General features: G+C 34.8%; 2 protein-coding genes across 3 annotated transcripts; one reads left to right on the forward strand and one right to left on the reverse strand.

Annotated features, from left to right (window-relative positions):
- Positions 1-8,181: 8,181 nt before the first annotated feature.
- Positions 8,182-10,013, forward strand: LOC131650219 (probable mannitol dehydrogenase). Of its 2 annotated transcripts, none has more exons than XM_058919936.1 (5): positions 8,182-8,395; positions 8,543-8,656; positions 8,748-9,261; positions 9,335-9,488; positions 9,582-10,013. In XM_058919936.1, the coding sequence occupies exons 1-5, from the start codon at positions 8,298-8,300 to the stop codon at positions 9,785-9,787; spliced, it is 1,086 nt and encodes a 361-aa protein (XP_058775919.1). In that variant the 5' UTR covers positions 8,182-8,297; the 3' UTR covers positions 9,788-10,013. The 2 variants fall into 2 exon arrangements, with proteins under 2 accessions (XP_058775919.1, XP_058775920.1); XM_058919937.1 differs by having other exon boundaries at positions 8,258-8,395; positions 8,768-9,261.
- Positions 10,014-11,619: 1,606 nt separating this feature from the next.
- Positions 11,620-12,114, reverse strand: LOC131648916 (uncharacterized). Its single transcript, XM_058918648.1, has one exon. The coding sequence runs from the start codon at positions 12,112-12,114 to the stop codon at positions 11,620-11,622; it is 495 nt and encodes a 164-aa protein (XP_058774631.1).
- Positions 12,115-12,392: the final 278 nt, after the last annotated feature.

The raw sequence follows: 12,392 nt of genomic DNA on the forward strand, positions 1-12,392 counted from the left end.
CTATAGAGAATATTTGTTGAATTTTGTAACCACGACTACATGAATGAGTTTGTATTATATATTACTACAATGATAACTGTCGACAAAAATTATTTCAATAGAAATTAACATGTATCCCCTTACGTGTGCTTCAGACTTCCAGTTTGCTTCCACTCATCTTCAATGTATGAATTGTCACAAACCTTCTATCATTTTAATAACTGCCTCAGAAACCCCCTAACGGCCTCTACCGAGAGTCTCTAATTTACTTTTGTAGTGTTGCTTCCTTGCTTCCACAATATTTAATGAACGTGTCAAACTTGATATTTTTTCAAAGGTATGATTAATGCAAACCTTTTCGATATTCTGGACATGTTTTAAAGAGAGAGTGATCCTAATCTTGTGGATATGTTCCTCAGGCTCTTCCAAACCAAGACTAACAAGTTATTCGAACCATCTTGGCCGACGTGACTATTGTGTCGAAGGCTGAGTCTCTTCATACTTTTCCATTTTCAAACATGGTTACCATCATTCTCTGTCGAATCATTTAGCTAGAATTTTGAGGCTAACAAATGTATAGTTATTTTATTTTAATGGATATTTTTTAGAATCATTTGTAATCTTAATCCCAAATTTTTTTTTGAAACTCGTTAATTTTATTAGTTTTGGACAGTTTAAATATCTATAAATATCAAATATATTATTTTGGGATTTAGGGTGTCACAGTTACACCTTGTTACGGGCTGACCGTATTTTCTTTGATTTTTAGTTTTTTTAGTGGTTTCATTTCCAGATCATTAGTAACCAGTTCTATATCTTTAATGTGTCTAAAATGTGAGTGCACTTGCCTATTAGTTGTTTTGCATGATGTCAAAACTTATGAAAACTTTAGTGTTTATGTACATTGAACGGTGTCTCTAAGTCATTTTGTGTGCCAATGCATTAAGGATCCTAGAATGCATTCAAAACATGTTTGAAGAAGATATCATGCATAAAAAATGGATTACATAACATCAAAAGTAGGGTTCATGCTTGAAAAATCACTTTTCACTCAAAAATCAAGTGTATAGGTCGACACATATAGGGTACAAGTCGACATATGTACTACTGCAGTGAAGCTTGAAGTTTCTGGAAACATGTGTCGACACATGCATCATTTCAGGTTGACACATACTGAATAAATTTCTTTATGTGTCGACACATACGAGTTTAAGGTCGACACACATTCTTCATTTTTCAAAACCTAAAGTTTTTGTAATCTTGTGTCGACTCATAACATGTTACAGATCGACACATATGTCAACACCGGTCGACACATAACTTACATGTGTCGACACATACTGTTGTAATTCTTAAAATTTTCATTTTTCTCACTTTTTTTTATCTTCATTTTTGCCTCCAACTTGCACCACTATAAATACATCATACATGCATCTTTCCAATTTAATGAAACTATAAACACATACTTGATTGCTCTTCATCTTCAACCTTACATCTATGCATACATACAAACAACGTAAACATAATTATTCATTATTTGGGTGATATCTAGACCCGGTTGATAATGTTCAATTTAGGTTGGTTGCAACCTAAGGTTGGGTTAAGAATCAAGGGGATTTCATCCAGAAAAATTGAGTGTTTGTACTCTAAGATCATTGTGGGTTTGGGGGGTTATGTTAATATGAAAATTGAGCTGGGGTTTTCCTTCATGATCCTGGTGATTTGAAGGTTTTGGACAGGATTACGTAGATTGGATTTGATCGAGTGAAAGGTGTAGCAACCTGCCCTAAAATTAACCTTTTAGAGTCGCCACCTATTCTACCAGGGCGAATAGGAAACCCTACGTAGTATAAAGATCTGGGTAAGATTATTATACTAAGGTCAAGGGAAAGTGTTAGGCACCCTCAACCCTTTCCTAAAGGTTGCATTGTAAAATAAAGGTTTATGGCAAGGTTATAAAGAAAGGTGACAGAAAGTAATAAGGTTAATAAGCAAATATTATGAACATGATTAGAATTTTGAGGAGGGGGACTCGCCTTGTTTCCAAGACGTATCTCCTTATGGAGAATCAGAGTCAACGTAGTTCGGGCACAGGGTTGTACGCCTTTGAATTTGATTTGATATGGTTTGAAGTTGTTTTAAAGGCTTTTTGAGTGGCCTATCGTAGTTTTGAATTTGTGATTTGAAGATGAAAGTGTTTTGAAGTTTGGCGTACAACCCTGATTTGATGTGTTTTCGTTAGGTGCGATGATCAATAGATTGATCATTATAATTAACGAATTTGATAATATATTGCTGGTTATTCTGACCGATAGATTCAATCGTCACGAGCAGTAAATGAAGTGTATTTTAGTTTTGTGATTAAATTTCTTGTTTTATTATTTTATCTCTCGCCAATGCGACTAATGGATTTAGTCGGATCGAGGAGAGAATTAAACAAGGATTAATTCGATTGACATTAATAAATAAATTAATTCAATTAAATTTATTTCTCGTCAATGCGACTAATAGGTATAGTTGGATTGAGGAGAAAATTACATCAATTAAGAATCAATTAGATAGGAATTAGTGTTTTTGGGCAGTAGGATTGGGGAAACCCTAATACATGGATCGACTAGGGTTTTGTTGTCTTTAACGATCAAAATTTAATTAAATCGATTAAGTCGAATAATCGACATAATCGAATAATCGGGATGGTCCTAAATAATTATAAACCCTAATCATTAACCTAACCCTAATTTAAACCTTAATCCTAATTAAATAAACTAATTAAATTAATAATTAATATCCTAATCTAAACAATTATAGAATAAAGTAAATAAAAAATAAAAAATATATAATAAAACCTGGTTTGAATCCTGTGTGTGTGGCCTTTGAAGATACATGGTGCGCCTACACGTTGAGCAGCATTGGATCGGTGATGGAGACGATCTGATGGTGTTGCTACGAAGGTGCATGGCAGGCGTATGTTGATGCGCAGTACTGGATCCCAGAGTTTGTTTATGTAGAAAAGAATGCAAAAATAAAGAGAGACGCAGGGTCTCGAACCCGCGTCCTGAGAGTCACGTATGCTCCTTGCCAACTGCGCTAGCGTCATCTGTTGTTTATCTACTGAAATGAATACAATATAATAAAACAAAGAATTTAAATGACAAGAGTTACGCGCCCAGCCCCTTCTTCTTCTTCGTTCACTTTTCCAGAAGATATGAACACCTTTACCTACGGCCGCTTCGCCATGGCCATAGCCTGAGTTCATCAAAATCTTGAATCACGTACAATAAATGCAAAGCGAAGCCATGGATCGACTGCACATCCTCTCCCGACCACGTTGGTGTCCTTAGTTCGGCCCAATTTTGGCTATAGCGAGAAGCCCCAATCGAAAGCTCAAAACCCTAGCTATGGTAGATTCCAATACCTGCACCTAAACTCAAATCAAACTATCCAGATAGCATCATAACATCAATACAAACACAAATATATGATCAATTCACAGATATAACGTGTGTATGTATATAATCAAATTCCGGAAAAAAATTGCTCGTTCGTGAGCAAATATGGACGCCTCTGCACCGTTTGAATCGATGATGATTACTGGGTTAGCTTCCCAAGTCGTCCAGGAACCAATTGAGATGTTTAGAATGTTTCCAATCCGCCTCAAACTCTCTAATGATTTTTGACCTTTTTGTTCAATTTTGAGGACTCGGCTATGGTCTCCAAAGCTGCAAAAATTCGTCCAACCAAACCCCTTTCCAATTGAGTATGTTACATACTTATAGTGTACTGAATTAGGTCAATAATTCTGAAGTAAATCCTTGTGAATTTCATTATTGGCATTTGATTGGAAATCTTCATGAAACCTTTCCAAATATGGCCAATTTTCTCCAATTATCATGTGCACAAATTTGAATGCAAAATATGGCTTAAATGCTGATTGAGTATGATTGGAATATATCCTTAAATCATATCTTTGATTTTCCCTTGATTTATTTGGTTTAAATCATGTTTTAAATGAATAAAAATTCATAAATTTTTTATAAAAAATCAAATAATTTGTGGCAAATGATTTGGATAACTTGGATAGCTTGTGGACCCAGATTAAGTCATAAAAGGTTAGGCCCATTTGCAAAAAATTCCAATTTGAACCTCTTTTATTTCACATTTTTCCTTCAAAATTGCCCAACTTCGACAAGGCATATCTTCCTCAATTTTTAAGTTATGGGAGAGTTTTAGGACTTTTTGGAAACCTCAAAATGTCCTCTATAAGACACTTTGGAACATATTTTTCATTTGGAGATTTTATCTTGATGATATGCCCTTTGTCAAAAAACTGCTTTTGGTTGACCTTTGAAAAGGACCTATAATCTTTTGTACTATATCTTCCAAATGAAGCATTTATGGCTTTGGCTTGTGAGAGACAAAGTTGTAGAGAATCCAATTTCCTTTCAAATAGGCTTTGGTTGGGAAATTTTTGATGCTCCATGTGAAAGTTATGACCAGTCAAAGTTGAGTTGACTTTCTCCTATAAAAACCCTAATTTGAACCTTTTGAATTTGTTCATTTCTGAGTTTTTATTAATGGATCATGATCGATCTTTGATCAAGTGATGGATATAATCTCACATACTTGATGTTGACCAAAAATCTTGTAGTTTGACTGCATTTTGACTATAGTTGACTTTTAGGTCAACATAGTCGATTATTGATCATCTGAGCCATTGAATGAGAAATCCTTGGGATTGGAGCTTGACTTTTGACCTGAAGACGCTTTGAGACATATGAGATACCTTGATACCCATTTGGGGCCTTAGAGATTCAAACTCTCTTGATAAATGCAAACCCTAGCTTTGACTAGGAGAGAGTGCTTTTGAGAAAACCCTTGAACTTTGAGTCATTGAAAATGAAACGAGGAGGGCAAATTTTGGGGTATGACAAAAGGCTTTGAAGAATGAGAGGTTCTTGTAAAGGAGTAACGTGAGACGGTAAATTAATTTGGTAAATCTTGGGTGATGATAATTTGCAATTGGATTCGACCGAGTGAAATATTTGAAGAACAATGGTGTCTTGTTAAGGAGTAGGTTGAGACGTTGAATCAATTGGTATTATCGGGTGACAAAAATTTGCAATTTGGATTCGACCGGGTGAAAGCTTTGAAGAATGAAAGTTTTTTGCAATGGAGTAGCGCGAGAGGGTGAATCATATTGGTATTGTTGGGCGACTTGATCGAGTCAAGATTAAGGGGAGAGACATTGCAAGGGTCAATAACAAACTTAGGGTTTGTAGGTTTGAGTTGCTTCAATTCTCTTGTGAAAACAATATATTCGCATAGTAAGAATTTATATAAATTTCAAATTGGAATTGGGGGTAGATGTAGCCGTAGTGAGGAAGATCGATGAATTGCCTAAAAAACTCCTCGTGTCCTCTCTCTATCTCTTTATTTCTCTTGCATTTAAATTTCCTTTATCAAATTGTCAAGCACATTGATTGAGCGATTGATTTGAAATAAATTTCTAGAAAATAGTTTGATAATTGTTTAATTGTTGATATTATTGCAATCACTTTGATTGTAAGAGGATTTGAATATCAACAAACTTGAAAGAAATTTTTGAAAAATCAATTGCACACAAAGTGTTTGATAATTTGACACTAGATTATTTTGTGCTTAAATTGGTTGGAAGTTGATTAGCTTATGCATACTTGAATTGTTAATTTGAGAATTCAAATGTTAGATTTGATTGTCTCATTGTCATACCATATACAATTGCGCGTATTCGAGTTCTAATAACTTGTTCGATTTATACAACTTTCAATCTAAACGTGAAACTTCCGCTAGTCAAAGTTTAAACTCTTTTAAAATGCCTTAAAACTTATAATTTTGAATTAGGGGATCTATTCACCCCCTCTAGATAAGGTCTCGTCGTCTAACATGACACATAGACAAAACAAAGAAATTTGGTAGTAAACTGAACAAAATTAGAATAAAAGATCAAGAAAACTACTAAAATTGCTTAGTTAAAAATGATAAATATATCGTTGGTCAATATATAAGTAAGAGGGGACAATAAAAAGTCCCTAAAAGTACAAACAACAGATCACGCTATAGACATAAGAGGTACCAATTAAACCCCTTAAACAAATCAATACAAAAAGAACAAAAAAAACCGCACACATAACAAAGAGGCATAACAACTAAAAAAGATCCACCCTCCAACCTACCACCAAAAGATAATACCACATGCATAACCATTACACAGCTATGAGGAAAACATGTTATATCTCAGTATCAAGAACCACCATCAATAGAAATAAAATCCTCCTAAAAAAACATCAAAAACCCTCAACTCATAGAGCCAAGGTTCACGATCAAAGAAAGGACATTAGTAGGCTATAGACCTACAAAGATACCATTTCCATACAAGGAAAATGTTATTTTCTTCCACGCCCTATATCTTAATAGTCTTACCTAAAAATAATAACATTGTTCAGATATTTTCAAATAGATCGCACAATCGAATACCAAATCATAGAGTGACAACATTTAATCCTAAACACCATATCAAATGATATACACACCTTAAAAAGGGACGAAAGATACCTAGGAAGAAAAAGACACAATCCCAACCTCCTAAATATCCTATAGCAAAAGGGACCCACCACCTCTCAAGTAACAAATAAATGGGAAATTGAGTATATAGGTCCACCACACAAATCATAAGAAGCACCTATCAGATAAATTAAAACTCTACGTTTGAACAAGTCCTCTCTAGTAGGGATGTTGTATTAAATGAGTTTTCAAGAAAAAACAATCACTTTATAAGGGGATGAACTATCCCAAATAAGGGACAAAACCAAGTTCACTCTATCTGATGGAAAACTAGTACCAAGTTTTACCTCCAAGAGGAAAGTAGTATAAAATGATGTTTTTGAGAGTAAGAACCATTTTTACCATTATGTCACCACCAACGATTTCTTTCCAAGGGGAGGGTCATTCCAAAAATAACCAGAAGAAGATTAACAACCAACATCCTTTCTTAAACAAAAAGGGATCACCTTCATTGTAAATCCAAATCAAAGACACCATCCTCCCATAAGCCAACCCCTCCAACAAACTAATCCTCGTGTCTTGAAATACTATAGATCGGAGGGGACCTAACTCTAAATGGGATTTTCCGACCCAAGGGTAATTCCAAAAAGAGGTGAAAGGCCAATCCCAACTTTCTTCCAAATTCTATCCACGAACCAATTAGAAAAATCATCAACTTTATAACCCATAAGAGAAGCACATTTCCACCAAGTAGAAGCAAATGCAAGTTAGAAAGCCTACTTCTCTTAAAGGAGGAGACATTGTGATTCCCTAGAAAATAAATTACATCTAGAAGCATTTGGGAGCACCTTTCAACACAATTTTCCCCAACATAACTAAGTTTACCAAGTGAATATCACAGACATCCAGACCACCTCTCTACTTAGGCTTACAAACAGTGGACCACTTAACTCAAGAGGTCTTAGAATTACCTTTCATTCCACCCAACATTGACTTTATTTGAATCTAACTATTCTCTTCAAAATCTTAACATACAATTTTCTAAAAGACGAGAAAATAGAGATAATATTAAGGATCAAATTGAGCAAAATCACCCTCCTCCTATATTAACATACCTATGTATCCACGAGAACAACCGCCTAGAAATAAGACTAACTAAATGCTCTCAAGTGAATGCGATACGAGTATTATCAACCACCTAAAGACCAAAACACTTAAAAACGAAGAGTCTCTGATTACAATGAAGTAAATCACCGGCTAGGTTCATAAAAACTAAATTCACATAAATACCGATGAAACTACTGTTAACAAAATTGACATGGAATCCTTAAGCAAACTCAAACTCTATAGCTTTTATCTGCCAAAAGATATAAATACAATGTTATAAATATTAAATTTAGGGTAAAGCACTGCGTATTAATTAAATAATACAATTAAAACTATTCACCTTTGATTGAATATATTCATCCTGAAATATTTTTTTCAAGAATGATTTGGGAAATAGCTTAGTAAGTGTGTGGAGTGGACACAATAGAACCTTAGAGCACTTATAAATATCTTCATAAAGTGTACCTCCCGGTCCCCACAGGCCACACGCATCTTGGTAAAAATATTAAACACTTAACTTTTACTGCACGCTTTTTTCTTAATAAATAGTGTATCATAATTACACAACCAGAACTTGAGCAGCTCATTAAATTACAATAGTTTGAAATTGCATCACAAGTTGAAGTACTAAGAGAGACACTGTTTATTCACTCCCTTCTCTTCACATTGAAATGGCTACACAACCTGAATTTGAACATCCTAACAAAGCCTTTGGTTGGGCAGCTAGAGATCCTTCCGGTGTTTTCTCACCTTTCAATTTCTCTAGAAGGTTCATTTCACTAATCACCTCTTCATTAATATAATGCATTTTCACTGATTTAGATGGAATGTGTTAATTGACTTACTATTTCATGTTTAGATCTATGTTTTTGGTTACTAATTTGTTCAGTTTTTCTACATTATATATGTTTTTTAGAGAAACAGGTGAGAAAGATGTAGCATTCAAGATACTGTATTGTGGGATATGTCACACTGATCTTCATATGGCCAAAAATGAATGGGGCAATTCCATCTATCCACTTGTTCCTGGGTATGATTTTTAACTCTATATTTCAATTATAATAAGGAAGAAGGTAGCATATAATTTCTCATTATGGTAATAATTGACCTGATAAGTATAGGCATGAGCTTGTGGGTGTAGTGACTGAGGTGGGAAGCAAAGTAGAAAAGTTCAAAGTTGGAGACAAAGTAGGAGTGGGATTTATGGTTGATTCATGTAGATCGTGCCAAAATTGCAAAGACAATCTTGAGAGTTACTGCCCCCGATTTACAGCCACATCTAGTGCCAAGTATCATGATGGCACTGTCACATATGGAGGATACTCCGACTCAATGGTTGCTGATGAACACTTTGTGATTCGCATTCCTGATAGTTTATCTCTTGATGTTGCTGCTCCTCTCCTTTGTGCCGGCATCACAGTGTATAGTCCTCTAAGATATTTTGGACTAGACAAGCCTGGTATGAATATAGGTGTTGTTGGTCTTGGTGGACTTGGTCATATGGCTGTGAAATTTGCCAAAGCTTTCGGGGCTAATGTCACCGTAATTAGTACTTCGCCTAACAAAGAAAAGGAAGCAATAGAACACTTAGGAGCTGACACATTTCTAATAAGCCACAACCCAAATCAAATGAAGGTACAATACAATATGTTACTTGCTAATTGTGAAATGTGTAATTGAAAAAATAATATTATAGATGATTTTGTAGGCTGCAATGGGTAGTTTGGATGGTATTATTGACACAGTTTCAGCAGATCATCTTCTCTTACCACTGATTGGTTTATTGAAATCTCATGGAAAACTTGTAATAGTTGGTGTAGTAGTAAAGCCTCTAGAGCTTCCTGTATATGCTTTACTTGGAGGTAAGCATATTAAAAATATTTCATGTATGATAGGTTGGCTCAGGACAAAATGCTAGTTTTGCTCACTTTGTGTAAATTTCACATTGTTTCTAGGGAGAAAATTAGTAGCTGGGAGTAATATTGGAGGGATAAAGGAGACTCAAGAAATGATTGATTTTGCTGCAAAACATGATGTGAAACCTGATATTGAGGTTGTTCCGATTGATTATGTTAACACTGCAATGGAGCGTCTCGCTAAAGCAGATGTGAAATATCGATTTGTGATTGATGTTGGAAACACATTGAAACCAAGCTCTTAATCTTTGCAGGATTTATTCATAGAATGTTTCAAGGGTGGACAATTAATAACAAAATGTATGACTTTCATTACCACTTGCCAAGGATACTTTAGATTTCCATCTTTATTATGTTGTTGTGATGAGTAATATTCATGGAATGTTTTTGTTCTTACGGTTCATCATGTTATTTTTTATCAAGAATATTGGCTTTTAAGAGTGTAAGTTTCAACCAAATGCATCATATAAAGGGTTGTTGGTTTCATAGGATTCATTTTTTACTAGCGTCATTTTTTACATGGAGATGCATTATGGGTATTAACCCTGTTATGCATTTGGCGAACAAATGGGTTATGATTAGTGATAAAGGCTGCACTGTTAAGTCATGTTATGCACTATTAAATGCAGGTTTCCTACTATACTTGAGATGATAATTAATTCCAAAAGTCTTGGATTTTTTTGTTAGAAGCCTTATTTATGATGTGTTTGCTAAGAAGAGGATGTTTTTGGCTCAATGTAATTCCCTGCAAGTGAGTTGGCTTTTAGGGAAGATGAAACTCGTTATCGTCTATTCTTTGTTTATAATTTCTCCTAAAAAAAATATGAGATGTAGGTAGGGGATTTTTCCGTCAGGTAAATTACCTCATAAAATATATGGCATTGTTGGAAGTTAACCTCTAGCAAAGCAGAAAAAAATTACAAGGGGACATTTCTTATAAAAATAAAAGGTTTAATTAGTATTGAAGTCCTTCAAATTAAATTCCGATTTTACTTGAATCCGTTATCTAATAAATGTTATATATTAATCCTTTCCAATTTAATTTTTTCCGTTAAATTGTGACTTTATGAGAAAAAACGTTAACCGTTGGTGATGTGGCACGACAACAAGGCTTTACTTCCATCAGTGACTCAACAAAGCCTTATATTATTGTTGTACACTTCATTTTTTCTTTCATGCGTTTTCTAAATGAAGTTAGTGTTACTATTCATCTTCTTCTTTAGTCCTTCTTCTTTGAAATTTCTTCAAAATTCCTCTTCATCCAAACCACCATCTTCGAAATTTCTGCTAAAATGTTAATGAATTCCAACACCTATTCAACATCAAACAACCAAAATTATGGGACATTTGGATTTGTGATCATAAGAAACAAGAGGAGGGAGTGTTGGTGGCAAGAAGAGTGTGTTATTTGTATTGTTACAGATTTGAACAATGTGAATGTTGGGAAAAAAATTTGGGGTTGTAGGAATTATATAAATCAAATGGAGAAGAGATGTAATTTTTTCAAATGATTAGTGTTGCACCCGAAAATTTGCCCATCTTATTTTACTTTTAATTGGCTTAGACTTCTCCTTTCATCCGCATATCTTCATTAGGTCACCAGCATTCATTAAACCATCAGACGAATTCAGGGGTCAAGGTCGTAACTATTGTGTGGCCCATTGTAACATTAAGGTTCATGTTTATCAATTAAAGATTGTAGAGTGAGCTCAGGTAGATCTGACCAATAATGGATCATATTTGAATACTTGAGGATTGCATGTGGGCTTAATGAATAGAAAGAAATTCCAAGTTTTGTTTCATTCAAGCTATTTGGAAGCAATTTTCCAGAACTTTGACGTTGGGTCAAGGTCAATCATGAAGGGTTGACTTTTTGGACCAAGTTTCATTTTAAGCCTTTTGTGATTTTCGTTGGTGTTCATTCAAGAGCGAAGGAGAAAAAGAATTCATAAAGGAAAGAAAAAAAGGGTTGAATTTCAAATTGTTTTTTTTGGAAATAATGGATTATATATAACCAAAAAACAAAGAAATACAAGCGACCCCGAGGGTCCAGCACATTGGGCCAAGCCCACTCAGTTTACATCAAAAGAATAGCTAGTTTCTCTCTAAGTTTAGGAATGCCCAAAACCCTATTAACTATATTTTCTATAATTTGATCAACTATGTTTCTATCCAAATTTCTTTTACAATATACTTTGCTATTTCTACTACACCACACAGCATACACTGTCTCAGCCAGTGCAACCTTAAAGAAATGTCTTCTCCAGCTCTTGCTCTTGCAGATTTTATAGCCCAATCTTTCACTTGGGCCCCAGCCATGAACAACTTTATCAATATGGAGCCAGTCCAAAACAGCCCCCCAAATCCCTTTTGTACCACTACATTCAAACATCAGATGCTGCAGTGTCTCCCTATCATCGCAAAATTTGCAATTCTCTTCCTTAATCACACCTATTTTCATCAACCTGTCCTTGGTTGCTAGTCTGCCATGGCAGGCTAGCCAAAGAATAATTTTCGCCCTTCGTCGTGTAGTGTTGCCTATGAGCAAACTTTTCCAATCTACATCGTTCATATTTTCCAAGAAACATGTATAGAGTATCTTCATCCTATACTGTTTGCTCTGCTTCATCTTCTCCCATTGTTCCAGTTTTTTCACATAGTCTCTAATCTGCAGTATCGTCTTGAAGATCTAAAAGAATGACTGTTTCACCTGGACATCCATCACCTGGATTTATGTTGCAGACATCCTTAATGGAGCCATTGAAACACCAATCATGGTACGGAAGAAGCAGAATACATTTCAGCCTCTCTATGCAATACTCAGATGTTATGGATGAAGAATTAGCTGAA

Source organism: Vicia villosa, linkage group LG2, assembly GCF_029867415.1.
Source record: "Vicia villosa cultivar HV-30 ecotype Madison, WI linkage group LG2, Vvil1.0, whole genome shotgun sequence".
Lineage (NCBI taxonomy): Eukaryota > Viridiplantae > Streptophyta > Magnoliopsida > Fabales > Fabaceae > Vicia > Vicia villosa.

What these genes read in the sequence shown, in the direction of transcription:
- LOC131650219 (XM_058919936.1), top strand. Translation starts at nt 8,298, where the DNA reads ATGGCTACACAACCTGAATTTGAACATCCTAACAAAGCCTTTGGTTGG. An exon ending in ATCTATCCACTTGTTCCTGG is followed by an intron (nt 8,657 to 8,747) that starts GTATGATTTTTA and finishes TGATAAGTATAG; the next exon opens with GCATGAGCTTGTGGGTGTAG. An exon ending in TGTATATGCTTTACTTGGAG is followed by an intron (nt 9,489 to 9,581) that starts GTAAGCATATTA and finishes CATTGTTTCTAG; the next exon opens with GGAGAAAATTAGTAGCTGGG.
- LOC131648916 (XM_058918648.1), bottom strand. Translation starts at nt 12,114, where the DNA reads ATGAACGATGTAGATTGGAAAAGTTTGCTCATAGGCAACACTACACGA.